General features: G+C 44.1%; 1 protein-coding gene across 1 annotated transcript in view; it reads right to left on the bottom strand.

Moving 5' to 3' along the window:
• LOC124555926 (heat shock 70 kDa protein 14-like) overlaps positions 1 to 20588 on the bottom strand; it is a 141187-nt gene extending 120599 nt beyond the window's left edge. The window contains exons 1-3 of the mRNA XM_047129980.1: positions 20466 to 20588; positions 20224 to 20304; positions 19844 to 20078 (exon numbers count right to left, since the gene is read on the bottom strand). Of these exons, the coding sequence (XP_046985936.1) occupies positions 19844 to 20078; positions 20224 to 20304; positions 20466 to 20525 (376 nt within the window). The 5' untranslated portion in view covers positions 20526 to 20588. The remainder of the gene's footprint in view (positions 1 to 19843; positions 20079 to 20223; positions 20305 to 20465) is intronic.
• Positions 20589 to 21408: the final 820 nt, after the last annotated feature.

Here is a 21408-nt window from a genome sequence, read left to right as displayed (position 1 = left end):
GCGGAAGGAAAGAGAATGGAGCAGTTGACGAAAGCGGACTCCCAGTGGTAGTAGGGAGGAGGGGCGGCCTGCATACCCTACATCAAAGGAGGTGTTGAAAAAAATGTCATGGGCTGGATTAGCAGGCATGGAAGACAGATGGCTAGCATAACGACTCAGAAGGACTGCTCGCCAATTGGACAGCGGAGGTTCAGCAGTCTCAGCATATAGGCTTTCCACAGGGCTGGTGTAAAAAGCTCCGGACACTAAACGTAATCCTCGGTGGTGGACAGAGACGAGACGACAAAGAATAGACGGCCGAGCAGAGGAGTAAACTATGCTTCCATAGTCCAATTTCGAGCGCACTAAGGCGCAATAGAGGCGGAGAAGGATCACTCGGTCTGCTCCCCAGGACGTACCATTCAGGACACGGAGGGTGTTGAGCGATCGCAGACAGCGAGCCGAAAGATAGGAAACGTGGGAGGACCAGCACAGTTTTCTGTCAAACATAAGACCCAAGAATTTAGCGACGTCCGAAAATGGAAGGTAGACAGGTCTTAGATGTAAGGAGGGTGGAAGAAACTCCTTACGTCGCCAAAAATTAACACAAACGGTCTTACTGGGAGAAAAACGGAAGCCGGTTTCGGTGCTCCAAGAGTAGAGGCGATCGAGACATCCTTGAAGACGTCGTTCAAGAAGGCTGGTCTGTTGAGAGCTGCAGTAGATCGCAAAATCGTCCACAAAGAGGGAGCCCGAGACATCAGGAAAGAGACAATCCATAATTGGATTTATGGCAATAGCAAACAGTACAACACTTAGCACGGAGCCCTGGGGTACCCCGTTTTCTTGGGAGAAAGTACGGGAGAGAGTAGTGTTCACCCGCACCCTAAATGTGCGCTCTGCCATAAATTCGCGAAGAAAAAGGGGCAGCCGGCCTCGAAAGCCCCAAGAGAACAGTGTGCGGAGGATGCCTGTCCTCCAACAGGTATCGTATGCTCTCTCCGGATCAAAAAATATTGCTACCGTTTGGCGTTCCCGGAGAAAATTGTTCATGATATAAGTGGAGAGAGAAACAAGATGGTCAACTGCAGAACGATGCTTTCGGAAACTGCATTGGGCAGGTGTTAAAAGACTGCGGGATTCCAGCCACCAAGCTAAAGGGCAATTCACCATACGCTCCAAAACCTTACATACACTACTCGTGAGAGAAATGGGGCGATAGCTAGAGGGGAGATGTTTGTCCTTTCCAGGTTTCGGAACAGGAATGACGATAGCTTCCCGCCATCGTCTGGGAAAAGTACTGTCGGTCCAAATTCGATTATAAAGGCCAAGGAGGTAACGCAGACTATGGGTTGATAAATGCAGCAATATTTTGATGTGGATACCATCCGGTCCTGGGGCGGAGGAGCGAGAAGAATAGAGTGCATGTTGGAGTTCCCACATGGACAAGACAGTATTATAGCTTTCGTGATTTTGAGAGAAGAAAGCAAGAGGTTGCACTTCCGCTGCATGTTTCCTCGGGAAAAACGCTGGCGGGTAATTTGAAGGGCTTGAAATCTCAGCAAAGTGTTTACCCAAGGAGCTAGAAATTGCGACGGGGTCCACTAACGTATCACACGCGACAGTGAGCCCAGAGACCGGGGAGAAACTAGGCGCGCCTGATAACCGTCGAATCCGACGCCAAACTTCCGAGGAGGGAGTGAAGGTGTTAAATGAGCTAATAAAGAATTTCCAGCTTGCCTTCTTGCTATCGCGGATGACGCAACGACATCGCGCACGGAACTGCTTATAGCGGATAGAGTTGGCCAAAGTAGGATGGTGGCGGACAACGCGAAGAGCACGTCGCCGCTCACGTATTGCGTCACGGCATGCCTCGTTCTACCAAGGAACTAGGGGGCGCTGTGGCAATTCGGAGGTGCGTGGTATTGAACGTTCCGCAGCTGTAAGAATAACGTTGATAGTATGTGTGACCTCATCGTCGACGCTAGGAAAGTGACGGTCATCGAATGTCGCTAGAGACGAAAAAAGTGTCCAATCGGCTTGGGCAAACTTCCAGCGTCGCGGGCGCATATAGGGCAGTTGAGGCTGCAGTCTAAGGACACATGGAAAGTGATCACTCGAGTGTGTATCATCAAGGGCGAACCATTCGAAGCGCCGAGCTAGCGGAACAGTACCGACCGAAAGGTCCAAATGAGAGAAATTTGTCATGGAGGCAGACAAAAATGTAGGGACCCCAGTGTTGAGGCAAACTAGATCCACTTGGTGGAAGACATCTAGCAATAGTGAGCCACGTGGACAAGGATGTGGAGATCCCCAAAGCGGGTGGTGGGCATCGAAGTCCCCAACCAGCAAATAGGGGGGTGGAAGCTGACCAAGAAGATGAAGGAGATCAGCTCGTGCCATTGGTGTGGATGATGGAATGTATACAGTACAAAGAGAAAAGGTATATCCAGGAAGGAAAAGACGGACAGCGACAGCTTGGAAGGAAGTGTTTAAGTGGATTGGGTGATTAATGGAGAGTATCATGGAGAAGAATCAGGAGTCCTCCATGGGCTGGAGTGCCTTCAACAGAGGGGAGATCAAATCGGACGGACTGAAAATGGGGGAGAACAAAGCGGTCATGGGGACGCAGCTTTGTTTCCTGAAGACAGAAGATGACCGGCGAGTAGGATCGTAAGAGGATCGACAATTCATCCCGATTGGCTCGAATGCTGCGGATATTCCAGTGGATAATGGACATAGGGTGAACAGAAAATGGAGGAATGTGACCAAGGTTGCCGTCAACTCAATGACTGCTCAGAGCTTGCGACCGACAGCATGGAATGGCATTCAGCCGAAGGCAGAAGATCCTGATCCATAGGTTGTTCAGTAGCAGCTCCTGCCACCAGCGATCGGCCGGTTGATCGGTTGCCAGCAGTGCGTCTCGGCGACACAGAAGACGGCCGAGAGCGATTTCCGCCAGGTGGTGCTGTAGATGAGACACGCCTTGGCGGAGAAAGAGATGAACTGGGTTTCTTATTAGCCTTCTTGGAAATATGATGTTTAGATGAAGGAGGAACCGATGGTTGTGAAGTTGGGGTACGTAAAAAATCTTCATGAGTACGCTCTTTTTTCGAAGTCTTGGTGTCTGACTTTTGGGCTCGAGATTTAGCAGAACCCGATGAAGAGTGAGCCATAGAGTGGGCAGGCGAAAGTGGTGAGGCTGAACGGGCGATCTTTGCGCTGGCCGATCTGACGACCGTGGCACTAAAGGTGAGGTCGCAAGTCTGCGTGGCCGCCTCCTTTGTTGGCCGAGGATAAGCAAGGACAGTGCTGTATTTTCCTGTCTGAGGCATGGTGGGCTGTCGACTGGCGAATAATTTTCGAGCAGCAAAGGTTGACAGCTTTTCCTTCACTCTGATTTCCTGGATGAGCTTTTCGTCTTTAAAAATGGGGCAATCTCGAGAGGAAGCAGCGTGGTCACCCATACAGTTGATGCAGCGAGGGGATGGACGTGGACAAGCACCCTCATGGGCATCCTTGCAACACGTAACACATTTGGCCAGATTGGAACAGGACTGGCTGGTGTGATTGAACCGCTGACATCGATAGCAACGCGTAGGGTTTGGGACGTAAGGGCGAACGGAAATTATCTCATAGCCTGCTTTGATTTTGGATGGGAGTTGAACTTTGTCAAATGTCAAGAAGACAGTGCGGGTTGGAATGATGTTCATGTCAACCCTTTTCATAACTCTATGAACAGCCGTTACACCCTGGTCAGACAGGTAGTGCTGAATTTCATCGTCAGACAATCCATCGAGGGAGCGTGTATAAACGACTCCACGCGTGGAATTTAAAGTACGGTGCGGTTCCATGTGGACAGGGAAGGTGTGGAGAAGTGAAGTACGCAGCAATTTTTGTGCCTGGAGGGCACTGACTGTTTCTAACAACAAGGTGCCATTCCGTAATCTGGAACAAGACTTTACAGGACCCGCAATTGCGTCGACACCTTTCTGAATAATGAAAGGGTTGACCATGGAGAAGTCATGACCTTCATCAGACCGAGAAACAACAAGGAACTGTGGCAACGATGGAAGAACTGTCTGTGGCTGAGACTCAGTGAACTTACGCTTGTGAGCAGACATAGTGGAAGGTGAGGAAACCATTGCAGAAGAATTCCCCACGATTACCGGCGTCTCCGATGGCGCGCTCCTCCCTTGTGGGGGCCCTCTCTGAGGGCACTCCCGCCTTAGGTGATTGTTCACACCTCCCGACAAACGGATGGAGAGACCAATCGGCACTTTCGGAAGGTATCAGCTCGGGTAATCACCCCTCCCTGGACCTGGCTGTTACCAGGGGGTACGTACGTGTCCTTCCTGTCTAACCGGGGCGGGGAATTACGCATTACCCCGGCACCGGCTACGCACGAAAATGCGTGGGTCGGCCTTCAGACACACACAGGGAGGAAGAAAGAGAAAGGGAAAAACAAAGAAAGGGAAAGGAAAGAAGAGACGTTTCAAATGCCGCAGCGGAGAAAAGGGTAAAGAGAAGAGGTAAGGAAAAGAGAAGGACAAAGGAAGGATGAAGACATACAAGCAGAGAAGGCGAAGAATGCATTACATTTACGAGTGTCCATCTCCGGACGTAGGCACAAACCATACTCCCAGCGGGGGAGAAAGGAAAGGAAAGAGCCAGAGGTGAGGGGAGGGTGGGGGGCGAAGACGGGGGATAGGGAAGGATGCGGAAAAGGAAGGTATGCAGCCCGGAAAGGAAGGAGGGCCATATTAGCTCGGGGTCCCGTGCTCGCTACGCACGTATCCACAAAAGAGTTCGTAAGTGCAGCCCAATCGGCATGCCACAGCGATAAAATGCGCAGACAAATGACCCTGCTACAATCTGATGAAAGGACACAACAAGAAGCTGTCCGAGGCTGGAGGACCGCAGCCTTGGCTGCGGCATCTGCAGCTTCATTCCCAGGGATACTGACCTGGCCAGGAACCCACATAAAGCTAACCGGAGAACCGTCGTCCACCAGCTGCTGAAGAGAGCGTTGGATCCGGTGCACGAAAGGATGAACCAGATATGGATCACTGAGGCTCTGGATGGCGCTCAGGGAATCGGAGCAGATGACATAAGCAGAATGTCGGTGGCGGCAGATGTAAAGAACAGCCTGGTAGACAGCAAAGAGCTCAGCTGTGAAGACCGAACAATGGCCATGGAGCCGGTATTTGAAACTTTGTGCCCCGACAATAAAAGAACACCCGACCCCATCATTGGTCTTAGAGTCACCTGTATAAATGAAGGTCATATTAATGAAATTCGAATGAAGTTCGACAAAACGGGAGTGGTATACCGAACCGGGGGTGACCTCCTTTGGGAGCGAGCTGAAGTCAAGGTGAACGCGAACCTGAGCCTGGAGCCAAGGTGGCGTGTGGCTATCGCCCACTCTAAAGGTTGCAGGGAGTGAAAAATCAAGGTGTTGAAGGAGGCGACGAAAGCGAACTCCAGGGGGTAGCAGGGCAGAGACATACAACCAGTATTGACGGTCGAGAGAGTCGTCAAAAAAGGAACGATAAGACAGGTGGTCGGGCATTGACAGTAGCCGACAGGCAAACCGACAAAGTAGTATATCGCGCCGGTAGGTGAGTGGCAATTCACCGGCTTCGGCATGAAGACTCTCGACAAGACTAGTATAAAACGCTCCGATCGCAAGACGTAAACCCCGATGTTGTATGGAGTTGAGGCGGCATAAGATGGACGGCCGTGCAGAGGAGTATACGAAGCTCCCATAATCCAGCTTGGAGCGGACGATCGACCGATATAGGCGAAGTAGGACGGTTCGATCCGCTCCCCATGACATACCACTGAGAACACGAAGGACATGTAGAGAACAGGTACAACGGGCAGCCAAATATGACACATGTGGAGACCAGCTAAGTTTCCTGTCAAATGTAAGACCTAAAAATTTTGTTGTCTCCACGAATGGGAGAGCAACAGGACCGAGTCGTAAGGACGGTGGGAGAAATTCTTTGTAGCGCCAGAAATTAATACAGACCGTCTTCTCGGCAGAAAAACAGAAGCCATTGGCGACACTCCAGGAGTAAAGACGGTCAAGAGAACGCTGAAGACAGCGCTCCAGGAAACATGTACACTGCGCGCTGCAATAGATGGTAAAATCGTCCACGAAAATGGAGTCTGATACATCAGCTGGGAGGCAATCCATTATTGGATTGATCGCTATGGCGAAGAGAGCGACGCTCAAAACTGAGCCCTGTGGCACCCCAGTCTCCTGGCGAAAGGTGTCTGACAGGACAGAACCCACACATACCCTGAACTGTCGATCCATTAAAAAGGAACAAATAAAAAGTGGGAGGCGACCGCGAAGGCCCCATGTATGAATGGTGCGAAGAATGCCCGCCCTCCAACAGGTGTCGTAAGCCTTCTCCAAATCAAAGAACACAGCCGTGGTCGGGCGCTTCCACAAGAAGTTATTCATAATGAAGGTCGACAAGGTAACCAGATGGTCAACAGCAGAGCGGCGCCTATGAAATCCAAATTGTACATTGGTAAGTAGGCGTCGAGATTCGAGCATCCAAACCAAACGAGAGTTAACCATTCGCTCCATCACCTTACAGACACAGCTGGTAAGCGAGATGGGTCGATAACTGGAAGGCAAGTGCTTGTCCTTCCCCGGCTTAGGAATCGGTACAACAATAGACTCGCGCCAGCATGCGGGAACATGTCCCTCAATCCAGACGCGAGTGTAAGTATGAAGAAGTAAACCTTTACCCGCAGGAGAAAGGTTCTTCAGCATCTGAATGTGAATAGAATCAGGCCCTGGAGTGGAGGACCGTGACCGGGCACGTGCATTTACGAGTTCCCGCATGGTGAATGGGGCATTATAACTTACACGATTCGAGGAGCGGAAGTTAGGTGGCCTAGCCTCCTCTGCCTGTTTTCGGGGGAGGAAGACAGGGTGGTAATGAGCGGAGCTCGAAACCTCTGCGAAAAAGCGGCCGAAGGCATTGGAGACATCCTCAGGGGCCACAAGGACATCATTTGCGACCGTCAAGCCAGAAACTGGTGAGTGGACCTTAGTGCCAAATAGCCGGCGCAGGCTACCCCAGACAACAGAAGAAGGAGTAAAACTGTTGAAGGTGCTTGTGAAAGCAGCCCAGCTGGCTTTCTTGCTTTCTTTAATAATACGATGACACTGCGCACGTAATCATTTATAATTGATACAATTCGCCACTGTAGGGTGGCGTTTAAAGGTGCATAAAGCACGTCGACAAGCATGTAAAGCGTCTCTACATGCTGCGGTCCACCAGGGGACCGGTACGCGATGTGGAGAAGAAGTAGTGTGAGGGATGGAATATTCAGCAGCAGTGAGAATGACTTCCATGTGGCGTGCGACCTGACTATCGCAGCTTGTGAAGGTTTGATCCTGAAAGGTCGCCCTGGAAGAGAAGAGCCCCCAGTCTGCTTTGGAGATGTTCCAACTAGTTGAGCACGGAGAGGGGGTAAGATGCAGGAGATGGATAACACACGGGAAGTAGTCGCTCGAATATGTATCAGAAAGTGCATACCACTCAAACCGGCATGCAAGTTGGGGAGTACATATAGAGAGGTCTAAATGGGAATAGGTGTGAGATGTGTCAGAAAGAAAAGTAGGGGCGCCAGTATTGAGGCAGACAAGATTGAGCTGGTTGAAAAGGTCTGCTAACAGGGAGCCCCTCGGGCAGGATGCTGGAGAGCCCCAAAGGGGATGGTGGGCATTGAAGTCTGCAATTAACAAAAATGGTGCAGGTAGCTGAGCAGTAATTTGCATCATGTCTGCCCTGGTAACGGTAGACGACGATGGAGTGTAAACGGTACAAATGGAAAATGTAAAAGTGGGGAGAGTAATTCGGATGGCAACTGCCTGCAGGCCGGTGTGCAATGTGATGGGATCGTAGTAAATATCATCCCGGACCAGCAACATAACCCCTCCATGAGCCGGAATACCTACCACAGGGTGTAGGTCAAAACGCACAGAGGTGTAGTGTGCCAAGGCAATTTGATCGCATGGATGTAGCTTCGTTTCCTGGAGGGCTATGACGAGCGGACAGTGCAAGCGGAGCAGCAACTTTAAGTCCTCTTGGTTCGAGCGAATGCTGCGAATATTCCAGTGAATAAGTGCCATCGTGAGAAGAAAAGGAAGATGAAAGAAGGGGTCACCTTGAAGGCCGCTGAGGGCCTGGTTTCGAGCGAGCTCTGCCGCCGCTATCAGTAGGCCGACAGTCGTCGTCCATTGGTTCTATAGGTTCATCGGCCATCTTAACAAGATGGCCAAGAGGGGGAGCTTCCTCTGCAGGTGAACAGCCAGATGTTCGGCTACCAGCGGTACGGCCAGGCGAAAGGGATGACGGCCTGGGGCGGCAACTGCTGGGTGGCGCAGGAGGAGAAATGTGCCGTGGCGGAGAAGGAGAACTGTGCTTCCTATGAGCCTTCTTGGAAGGTCGTTTAGTTGAAGTACTGGTCGATGGCTGGGAGTTCGAGGTACGTAGGAAGTCTGCACGGGACGGTTCCTTCTTGAAGGCCTGTGCATCTGACTTCTGGGTCTTCGTCTTGGCAGAAGCTGATGAAGGTGCTTGTGTCTGAGGGGTGACGGGAGGAAGAGGAGACATCGACCGCGCGATCTTAGCACTGGCCGAACGGACGACCGTGGTGCTGAAGGTCACATCGCATGTCTGTGTCGCCACCTCCATGGTAGTCTGAGGAGAGGCAAGGACAGTACTGTATCTCCCCGCTGGGAGCAGCGTGGGTTTCCTACTAGCAAATAGCTTGCGAGCAGCCGAGGTGGACACTTTCTCTTTGACCCGAATTTCTTGGATACAGCGTTCTTCCTTGTAGATGGGACAGTTGCGGGAGGACACTGCATGGTCACCATGACAGTTCACACAACGAGGAGACGGAGGTGGGCAGTCACCCTCATGGACATCCCTGCCACAAGTGACACATTTAGCCGCACTGGAACAAGACTGGCGAGTGTGATTACAATGCTGACACTGGTAGCAGCGCGTAGGTGTCAGGACATAGGGGCGAACAGAAATAACCTCGTAGCCCGCTTTGATGCGCGACGGCAGCTGAACACTATCAAAGGTCAAGAAAAGTGTCCGGGTCGGTACAAGGTCATTGTTGACATTTTTCATGACCCTACGGACAGCCGTCACGCCCTGCTCAGCGAGGAAAGACTGAATCTCCTCGTCAGTCAATCCGTCGATTGATTTAGTATAAACAACACTATGAGACGAATTCAAAGTGCGGTGAGCCTCCACCCGGACAGGGAATGTGTACAGGAGTGTGGCCCGAAGCAGTTTTTGTGCCTGAAAGGCGCTCTCAGTTTCTAGTAACAAGGTACCATTACGCAACCTGGTACAACACTTGACCGATCCGGCTATGGCATCTACGCCCTTCTAGATAACGAAAGGGTTGACAGAGGAAAAATCCTTTCCGTCCTCAGATCGAGAAACTACCACAAACTGTGGGGCAGGCGGTAGTACTTTTGTCACTGGTGGCTGGTCAAGTTTCCGTTTGTGGGCAGAAGTTGAGAGAGAAGAAGAGAAATCCATTGCGGAGGAATCCCCCATGATTGCCAGCGTCTCCGATGGCACGCTCCTTCCTAGTGGGGACCCTCTCAGAGGGCACTCCCGCCTTAGGTGAATATTTACACCTCAGGTCACACCTCCCGAGAAACAGACAGAGGGACCAATCGGCATGGTCAGAAGGTATCAGCTCAGGCAATCACCCCTCCCTGGGCCTGGCCTGTACCAGGGGGTACGTGCGTGCCTTACTTGTCTACCCAGGGCGGGGAGTTACGCGTTACCCCGTCACCGGCTATGCGTGCGAACGTGTGGGTCGGCCTTCAGGCGCGCACTGGGAGGAAGGAAGAAGAGGAAAAAGAAGGGAGAGAGGGAGAGAGAGGACAGACTGTCTCAAACGTCGAGACGGAGACTGAAGAAGGCAAGGAGAAGGAGGCAAGGAAGACAGTGAGACGGAGAAGAACAAAGAAAGGAACCAACAATGGAAGGAAGAAATGAGAAGAAGTGAAAAACGAAAATGACCACAAATATAGGTCGTGGAACCGTCCGTCTCAGGACGCAGGCGCTAACTACCCCCTTGAGGGGGAGGGACTCCTTTTAGTCGCCTCTTACGACAGGCAGGAATACCTCGGGCCTATTCTAACCCCCGGACCCGCAGGGAGGCACACACCAAGTTGTGTGCATTGATAGCGAGAAGTCAAATTTGGTTTATGTTATGCCTGGAGTGCTACAAGGATCCGTGTTCAGACCTTTATTGTTTTTATTACTAATCTGTGTTTATTTATAAATTCTCACATGACATCATCAGCAACATTGACTGGATATGCCAGTTGCTATTATAGCCGACCAACAGGCTACAACAGGGAAGCTGACAAGCTCGCACACTATCGCACAAAGAAACCGCCAACACCGCCCTACACTGTTAATCCAATATACAACCTATCAAGACACTAAATGATGATGAACCTAACTGTTACTGGTATGCTGACACTGACCGAGAAGCTGCAGCCACCGAGAAACGCCACTGCACAACATCAAAGGCATCTGCCTGCAAGATACCCACTAGAATCAAAATCTAGCCTTGCGTGACCTGTTGCAGACAGCAAGAAAACTGCTACTGCTCGTAAAATCTGACCCAACTATCACACAGGTTTCTTTCCCTTGGCTCTTGCCTTGGCACTTTTTTCCCTTTTGCCCTTCAAATCACTACCCTTCGATCAACTTTCGACTCAATCTATCTCCAGATGAGCGGATATGATTGGTTAATCATAACCAGACATATGCAAACATCGCAGTACCTACAAGGCCAACACAAAACATCTTTGCATATTGGTTAGTTTTCACTGAGTGAGGCCTCGCAGGATGTGGGTACTGCGATGTTTTCTTACTAAATGAAAGTAAAACACAGGTACTTAATTTTAGCCTCTAAGAGATTCCTAACCATCATGAATTAAAAACTACAAAACTTTTAGGTGTTCTTACTGACAATAAATTGGCCTGGAAACCACACATTAAAAATATATTTTCTAGACTTTTCAAGAGTTATTTATTTAACTACAAATTTATATCTAAAAACACAGATGATGTGACTTACTGAACGAAAGTGCTGGCAGGTCGATAGACACACAAACATACACATGAAATTCAAGCTTTCGCAACAAACTGTTGCCTCACCAGGAAAGAGGGAAGGAGAGGGAAAGACGAAAGGATGTGGGTTTTAAGGAAGAGGGTAAGGAGTCATTCCAATCCCGGGAGCGGAAAGACTTACCTTAGGGGGAAAAAAGGGGTATACACTCGCACACACTCACATATCCATCCCCACATACACAGGCGTGTCTGTGTGTGTGTGTGTGTGTGTGTGTGTGTGTGTGTGTGTGGGCGCGCGCGCAGAGAGAGAGAGAGAGAGAGAGAGAGAGAGAGAGCGAGAGAGAGAGAGAGAGAGAGCGAGAGAGAGAGCGCGCGCGCGCGCGCGCGCGCGAGTGTATACCTGTCCTTTTTTCCCCCTAAGGTAAGTCTTTCCGCTCCCAGGATTGGAATGACTCCTTACCCTCTCCCTTAAAACCCACATCCTTTCGTCTTTCCCTCTCCTTCCCTCTTTCCTGATGAGGCAACAGTTTGTTGTGAAAGCTTGAATTTCATGTGTATGTTTGTGTGCGTGTCTATCGACCTGCCAGCACTTCCGTTTGGAAAGTCACATCATCTGTGTTTTTAGATATATTTTTCCCACGTGGAATGTTTCCCTCTATTATATTCATAACTACAAATTTAAAAAGATATGTTCCAAATAACTATGCAAGATCACGAAATTTTGCTTTCTTCCAATATATCATATCATACGGAATTTTTTAATGGGGTAGCAGTTGTTAAGCAAATGACATTTTATTGTTGCAGAAGAAAGTAATAAGAATAATAACAGATTCTGATAAAACAGAACATTGTAAACTTCTGTTCATTAAACTGGAATGTCTGACAACAGTAAACTTATTCATCTATAATGTTTTATTGTATGTTAGAAACAACGTTTCTAATTTCACACTGAGAACTGATGTACATAGTTTTGACACTAGAAACAGCACACATGTAGACATACCATACCACACATCATCTAAATCACGTAACTCCTACCTAGCCTTTGGATTAAGGATGTTTAATAGGCCAAGGGTAGATTTTACAGAATTGCCTATTAATATTTTTAAAGCTAAATTGTATAAGCGGGTCGACGGAAGCGTTCAATCCCACCTGTCGGCTTTGACTCGTGACATAAGGCTGTTGTTGTGTGTGATGTCACCACGGCGCGGAGTTTAGTTTGTGAGAGTGGCGTGTTTGTAGGTGTTGTTTTGATGTGATCGGTGGTGGTCTCCAGTGGTGTATTTGCATGTTAGGTGATGTTTTTGGTTTAGTGTGCGTGTGTGGCGTGTTTATAGGTGGCGTATTGTTGCAGTCGGTGGTTCTCTCTGGTGGTGTGTTTATGGGTAGCGTGTTATGTGGCATATGGGGTTCACTTGTGTGGTAGCATTGCATGTGTATAGTATCAGTGGTGACTGTGCCTTCAGTGGAATATATTTCAATGAATTAATGACTTTGGTTTTGTTATGTTGACGTTACTGTAGTTTCTTTCCTGTTCATGTGTAAATTTTGGTAAATTTCTTTGCTTATGTCTTTGGTAGGTATGGATATGACTGACAAGGTCAACAGTTTTTGGTTGTCTGCGATGATGGGGGACAGTGCATTGTCCCTAATAGAATTTCTTCAGCAATGCGGGCTGTTGGCTGAAGTCGTGAAGTGTTCAGTGTGTTGTGAAGCAATGAGACTTACTAAAGTTTTGGCGTCTCTGACCAGGGATGGCTATATGTGGATATGTCGTAAGGATAACAGGTCAAGGGAAGTGTTTGATTGCAATATTGATTTCCTAGAGTGTGTGTGTGTTTTTCGATGTATTTTCATGTTTGTTATGTGTACGTAATGAAGTCATAGGCGCCATATTGGAGTCATAGTGGACGGTCGTTTCCGCCATATTTGTGACTTCATGGGTCAAAGCAGACGGGTGGAATCACACGCTTCTGTATACGCTACTAGTAAACAACCTCTTTACCCAGTTGACAAATGTTTTGGAAATGAAAATGCTGCTCTCTAACATATAATTTCTAGTTTTACCTATTTCATGTAAACTAAATTACATTGATATAGTAGTTCATATAGAAATGTACACTTATGACTGTCTATTGCTGTAAGAGCTGAATGATAATAATTTATTATTATTATTGTTATTATTTCTTTCTTTCTTTTCTCAGACGCTATGTATGGTCAAAAATGGAAAGTGACGCGGACCTTCATCAAGCGTGACTTCCTTTTAACTGTGCGGTGTATGTTATATCGCATTTAGGAACTTTCGGGTAATTGAACATGTATCAATAATTACGGATTTCTGTAGTTGCATATACAAGTCTGGATGTAGCTGTATTGCATTGATTTACTGGTGGATATTGTGTGGTATGACTCCTGTAGTTGATAGTATACTTGGTATAATGTCAACTTTATCCTGATGCCACATGTCCTTGACTTCCTCAGCCAGTTGGATGTATTTTTCAATTTTTGCTCCTGTTTTCTTTCGTATATTTGTTGTATTGGGTATGGATATTTCAATTAGTTGTGTTAATTTCTTCTTTTAGTGGTGAGTATGATGTCAGGTTTGTTATGTGTTGTTGTTTTGTCTGTTATTATGGTTCCGTTCCAGTATAATTTGTATTCATCATTCTCCAGTACATTTTGTGGTGCATACTTGTATGTGGGAACATGTTTTATAAGTTTATGTTGTAAGCCAAGCTGTTGATGTATTATTTTTGCTACATTGTCATGTCTTCTGGGGTATTCTGTATTTGCTAGTATTTTACATCCACTTGTGATGTGATCTACTGTTTCTATTTGTTGTTTGCAAAGTCTGCATTTATTTGTTGTGGTATTGGGATCTTTAATAATATGCTTGCTGTAATATCTGTTTATTGTTTGATCCTGTATTGCAATCATGAATCCTTCCGTCTCACTGTATATATTGCCTTTTCTTCGGATGTTGGATGTGTCTTGATCGATGTGTGGCTGTGTTAGATGATACGGGTGCTTGCCATGTAGTGTTTTCTTTTTCCAATTTACTTTCTTCGTACCTGTTGATGTTATGTGATCTAAAGGGTTGTAGAAGTGGTTATGAAATTGCAGTGGTGTAACCGATGTATTTATATGAGTGATTGCCTTGTGTATTTTGCTAGTATCTGCTCATTCTAGAAAGAATTTTCTTAAATTGTCTACCTGTCCATAATGTAGGTTTTTTTATATCGATAAATCCCCTTCCTCCTTCCTTTCTGCTTAATGCGAATCTTTCAGTTGCTGAATGTATGTGATGTATTCTATACTTGTGGCATTGTGATCGTGTAAGTGTATTGAGTGCTTCTAGGTCTGCGTTACTCCATTTCACTACTCCAAATGAGTAGGTCAATATTGGTATAGCATAAGTATTTGTAGCTTTTGTCTTGTTTCTTGCTGTCAATTCTGTTTTCAGTATTTTTGTTAGTCTTTGTCTATATTTTTCTTTTAGTTCTTCTTTAATATTTGTATTATCTATTCCTATTTTTTGTCTGTATCCTAGATATTTGTAGGCATCTGTTTTTTCCATCGCTTCTATGCAGTCGCTGTGGTTATCCAATACGTAATCTTCTTGTTTAGTGTGTTTTCCCTTGACAATGCTATTTTTCTTACATTTGTCTGTTCCAAAAGCCATATTTATATCATTGCTGAATACTTCTGCTATCTTTAGTAATTGGTTGAGTTGTTGATTTGTTGCTGCCAGTAGTTTTAGATCATCCATGTATAGCAAACGTATGATTTTGTGTGGGTATGTTCCAGTAATATTGTATCCATAATTTGTATTATTTAGCATGTTGGATAGTGGGTTCAGAGCAAGGCAGAACCAGAAAGGACTTAATGAGTCTCCTTGGTATATTCTACGCTTAATCTGTATTGGCTGTGATGTGATATTATTTGAATTTGTTTGGATATTAAGTGTGGTTTTCCAATTTTTCATTACTATGTTTAGGAACTGTATCAATTTAGGATCTACTTTGTATATTTCCAATATTTGTAGTAACCATGAGTGGGGTACACTATCAAAAGCTTTTTGGTAATCAATGTATGTGGAGTGTAGCGACCTTTGTTTGGTTTTAGCTTGATATGTCACCTCTGCATCTATTATCAGTTGCTCTTTACATCCTCGTGCTCCTGTGCAACACCCTTTTTGTTCTTCATTTCTAATTTTGTTCTGTGTTGTATGTGTCAAATTTCTGTGTAATGACTGAAATTAATATTTTGTATATTGTTGGTAGGCATGTTATGGGGCGATATTTACCTGGGTTTGCTGTGTCTGCTTTATCTTTAGGTTTCAGATAAGTTATTCCATGTGCAAGTGTATCAGGGAATGTGTATGGGTCTGCAATGTAACTGTTAAATAATTTAGTTAGATGTGAATGTGTTGAGGTGAACTTCTTTAGCCATAAATTTGCTATTTTATCTTTTCCAGGGGCTTTCCAATTGTGAGTAGAATTAATTGCTTGGGTGACTTCATGTTGCAAAATTATCACTTCAGGCATTTGTTGCATCATCTTGTATGTGTCTGTTTCTGCTTGTATCCACCGTGCATGCCTGTTATGTTGTACCGGGTTTGACCATATGTTGCTCCAGAAGTGTTCCATGTCTGTTATGTTTGGTGGATTGTCTGTTTTAAAGTGTGTGTTATCTATTGTCTGGTAAAATTTCTTTTGGTTTGTGTTGAATGTTTGGTTTTGTTTCCTTCTATTTTCACTTTTTTTGTATCTTCTAAGTCGTTTGGCCAATGCTTGTAATTTCTGCTTCTTTTCATCTAATTGCTCTATCGCATCTTGTTGTGAGATTTTACCTAACCTTTTTCGTTTTTTTCTGACATTTCATTTCTTATAAATTGTATTAGCTGTCCGATGTCTTTTCTCAGTTTTTCTATTCTGATCTGTAGCCTGTGTTGCCATGCTGGTTTTGTGGGTTTCTTCTGTGTGTTGGTTGGTTCTGATCTCTGCCTAGTGTGTATATGTAGTGTAGTGAGTGCTGCTATATAAACCAGTAGTTGTAACTCTTCCATAGTTGTATTTTCATTTATTTTGTTGTGTATGATTGTGTTGATAGTTTTTATTGTTGTTTCGACTTGTGGGTTATTTGGTGGTCTACGCAAGAATGGTCTAATGTCTGTATTTGTGTCTTTGTATTCTACATATGTCAGCCGATTTTTTTCTTCTGTATCTAACATGTGTGTCACTTCGTGTTCTATTTGTGCTTGTTCAGTTGGCTGTCTTAAGATTTAGTTTTCCTCTGATTGTTTAATTGATGCGTGTTGTCCTTTGTTTGTTTGCTCTGGGATGTTTGAGTCCATTACTGTATTTTCTTCTTCTTCTGATTGCACATTATTTTGTTCCAGTATTTGTTGTACTTGTTGTTTGATGTTTTCTAATTCTGACTGGGGTATCCTGTTATTTTTTATTATTACACGGATCTGATCAGCTAGTCGTCGTTCTGTTAAAAATTTTAATTCTGGGTATCTGATGATAAATGTTGTGTATACTTGTGATCTGTATCCAGTTGTGTTGGTTCCTAGGTTTGTTGCTTGGTAACAACGGAACATGAGGTGTCGATTAACTTCATCTGACCATCTCATCCTCTGTTTTTGTTTTCCTTCTAGGGTGGTTGCAGGAAGCATATCCTGCAAAACACCTCTATTTGGATTTGAATCATTTTCCAGTTGGCTAGCAGTGTCGTTAGCATTGTGGGCGGGCATAGGGTTCAAGCGTCATCCCCGACCATGACGGCGCTTGTCCGAGGCTTCTTTAGTTCTATCCTGAACCAACTAATCACACTAAAAGGGGGGTTAGCCCTATTAGTGGTTTTTTCTTTTTCGTCGCCTTTTACGACTGGCACAACATACCGGAGGCCTATTCTTTTCCCGGGCCTCCACGGGATTTTTTATTATTATTTCATTGTTAGTTGTCTTTTCAGTGTAAAGAATTACAATAGATAACTTTGGTGCACAAATGAGGTGATATATTCTTATTCTGTTACTGTAAATTAAAAACAAACTTCAGTGAAAAGTAAGAAAAGCAGCAAGCAATAACGAGAGACGTTAAGAACTTTGAATATATACCAGTATATGCTGATATAAAACCTCCACAAAGAAAAATTTCATAAAAAAATAAAAAAATCAAATACAAAGATGGAAACTGCATTTTTAAAACACACACACCTTGCATATAACTGTTTTCCTTGATATCTTGATGCAAAAATGAAATGAGTTCACTTAAAGGTGAGAGATATGATTTTTCTCCAAAGCACTTATTGTCATGTATATAAAACTGTGCACCATGTCTTTGTAATGATAGGGCATCTGCTTTAGACGTCACAATGGCAAAGGGTAGCCAAACAGCATCATTCCAACTGGACCATGAAAGGAATTGTGAATCTGTAGGGGGCATATAGTTAATCTCAACATCTTTAAATTCACGTGATTGGTGGAAAATGTGTCTTGTGTACCAGATTTTGTAGAATTTGAAAGCCACATTCTGCTCAACCTGCAATTGTTCCCAAAAAGCATTTTCACGAGTTTCCATAGCAACAGTGCTCCCATTTGCATTCATTGGAAGTCTCTTCATTAGAAAGGTGATAGTAGCAATGACTAGAAATGCTTGTTTCAATTGGGTTTCTGAAACTGTCATTGTGCTGTACCTGTATTTCAAGAAACCTTCATGCAATTTTATGTGAATCTTCTTGTTATGAACCATAGTGGAAGGAGTCTTTAATTCCTTGCACAAAGTCTTGAAATATTATCATTTTCGTGAGATATCACTACTTCTTCTGTGACAATTCCAGGTAACATCTTTTGACCACTCCTGCATTCTGGAGCAGCAATTACACCATGACTCTCTTTAATTGTTCTTTCTCCAAGTCCGATGTGCTCTAGGACACCAACAGTAGAAGTTACTCTGACAATACTCAATAAAGGTGGAGCAGATAATAAAAACTTGAAACTGTCCACTACGAGCTGAATTCTACATTTCTGAGTGAGGAGCTCCTTATATCGGAAAATTGGTTGCATTGTTCACAGGGCACTCCAGACAATACCGAGTGCTAATATGCTCTGCTTCTTCACAGATCAAATAACATTAAGGTTTCTCAGAACACAGGTACAGTATAGCAATGACATTTCCAGTAATATGATTGCACCACACATTACTACTCACTATAATTAACACCTTTATAATAAAGAGACTTCCAACATATAAAAAAGGAGCAGTGTCACAATGGGAGCTCATGAAATGGTTTGCAGAAAAGGCTGCAAGTCAGGCAGAACGTGGCTTTCAAATACAACAAAATCTGGCACACAGGACCCATTTCCCAGGCATCACATGAGTTTAAAGATGTTGAGATTAACTGCATGCCTACTGCTGATTTACAATTCCCTTCATGGCTAGCTTGGAAAGATGCTGTTTGGGTCCCCTTCTCCAATGCCACATGTCAGGCAGATTCCCATCATTACAAAGACACAGTGAGGAGTTGTATAAACATGACAATAAGTACTTTGGAAAAAAATAATATCTCTCACATTTAAGTGAACTCATTTTGCTTCTGCATCAAGATGTCGAGGAAAACAGTTATATGCAAAGTGGAAGGGTTTTAAAGTTAGTTTCCTTCTTTATATTTGAATTTGTTTATCAAAATGTTCTTTGTAAAATTTTTATATCTGTACATATAAGTACACATTTAAAGTTATTACTGTGTCTCATTACTGCTTACACCATTTCTTATGTTTCATTTAACTTGTCTTTTTAAGTTGCAGTGACAGAATATGGATGTATCACCTCATTTGTGCACCCACATTGTCCCTCAATTCTTTACACAGGAAAGACACTTAACAGAGAAATACAACATACAAACTGAGAAAAATGATTCATAACTGTTTTCAGCTCTAAATTGTTTACAGTTCTGACCTACAGGTCAATTTTTCAAGGAATACACGTTTTTATTATTAATGCCCTGTATTCTTTGCAGATAAGATTGCTGACAGATATACAAACATTTCAGCAAAAAATCATATTGTGATTCTATTATCTATGTACCCCACAGGACTTTGAAATTCGTCAAATTTGCCTTTTTTTTGTGATGGAGTCATCTTTAAGTGAAGGTAAGAACTACCAATTTAAATGCCAAAAGCTTGTCATTGTTATTTATACTTAATGCTAGCACTAAAGAGTTATAGTGCGTAAGATGAAGTCTGCATTTTTTCCCTCTGTGAAGTTATAATTTTTAAAAAATCACACATGTAAAGCACATCACGGAGAAAGAGCAATTCTCAACGTTTTTCATAAAAAACAGAGATGTATCCTACTTTTTATGCAATATATCAACTTAATGACTCACACAGTACATGACTAAAATACTTGATGTCTGTAGGTCACCTCATTACTGAATAGCAAGTGTCTGAGAATACGGAAACCGGTTCCTCACTAATGACTGGGTACCCACCCATGAATCTTCAAACCTGAATTTATCAAAAATGGTAAGAGTTAGAAAAGTGCTATTTGGCAGTTTTACTACTGAGACATGTGGGCATCCATGTTCCAAATATGATTAAATTCTGAAATAGCCACATTTTCACCCCCTGTGAGATTACATGGATTGAACCATACTAGCTACTCGTAGGAATATGAGATTGGGGCATTACGCATAAAAACATTTCTACATACCAAACAGCTTTTTGTATATGCGGGTCATGACTCCTTCTGGGGTATACGCAGCAATCTTGTATTCATCTCGGATTTCATATTTCAGGCCTCCTTCGGTCACTATTTTACATTTCACTGACTTTATAGGATGCTCAAGTTCGTCGTCAGGAATACTGTCATTTAAGAGTTTCTTATTCCGAACAATAGCACATGTGGCATTTCTAACAAGAGCTGCCTTCGCTGGGAGTCCAACAGCCTGAAACACATTCGATCTCTTAAATTTTGACCACGAAGCGGAATTACGGAACAGTGGTAAACCAACTAAATTAAGAAGTAACAGGCAATTTCAGCTTAGAGGGCACTATTCAAATAAACTGCTGCTTAGTACAAAATTTCCTTACCTCTTCACCGTCTACAAACGCGACTATTGCAGGCATTATTCTGTTGCCACTGTCGTCTGCTATAATATCAACTTTCCCATCCTGAGAAACAAAACGTAAAATAATGTAAAAGTTACATTGATATGATCTTATTAGAACGTTTCTCACGAATACGTTCGAGCTAGAAAAATAATCGTTCATGACTTCACTTCTGGCACATTAGAAGTTCTCAGTGAACAACAAATATGAAAAACATTACCAACCTTACAATACGCCAAGCAGGCAGAAGAATTACCCACATGAATGCCAAAAACACCAGCCATTTTGCTAGTCTTCGACGACAACAACCTTACACGATGAGCGAACAACACACCACTGCCGCCAAAACTTAAATATTCACGCGTCTTTGTTTTCCTCTGCATAGCGTTCAAAGAAGTATTCTGCTGTCAAAGACGTAATCAAGGATGTTAGAAGGGGAGATATGTGAGTCATAAAAATAAGAAATACGAAAATATTCAGTAATTAGTACGAATTTCATTTTTCCAGATGCCACTAGCGAAATAGCGCATTATTAAAGAAATAAAAATATCAATACTGAATTGTTAATTGAAAACATTTTCATAAAAAACAAAAATGAAATTGTGATCCACATTATCTTTCGCGTTTCATGGTGTTTTTTCTGTCTAGCTTAAAAATCTGATATTTGTTAATTGCAATGAGCGCAATTTTCCATCAACTCGTTTAGTATAATTAATTCTGTAAAGGAATGTCTGTCGGTAATAACGCGGATAAGTCAAGGCTGTGCATAAATAAGCCAAAATCGTTTTGCCTATTTATTTGTTATCATCTCACCAAAATTAAAGAGCAAAAGAGTGGGATCATGTAGAAATGTGTAATGACCATATATGACAGACTTAATTAGTATTTGCATTTGTAATGGGTGAATTTTTCCCTGTGAACTGTTGTGATACCTGCGTATTACGAACGCGAGATCATTTTACTTTGCGTTCGTCTTTAGTATCCGAAAGATTTGCAGCTCCTGCTGGGTGATAAATTAGTGTTGTAGAAGCTGTTTAAAGTCGTAGCAAACACCGCAGTACCTTGATCTCTGTTGTTAAACACTATTTGTATGTAATTTCGTCAGTGTCATTCCAACCCATCTTATCGTGCTTTATTAATTGAGACATGGATGTAAGAACATACTAG

The sequence above is a fragment of the Schistocerca americana genome, chromosome X, assembly GCF_021461395.2.
Source record: "Schistocerca americana isolate TAMUIC-IGC-003095 chromosome X, iqSchAmer2.1, whole genome shotgun sequence".
Taxonomy (NCBI): domain Eukaryota; kingdom Metazoa; phylum Arthropoda; class Insecta; order Orthoptera; family Acrididae; genus Schistocerca; species Schistocerca americana.
This window is presented reverse-complemented; position numbering and strand designations above follow the sequence as displayed.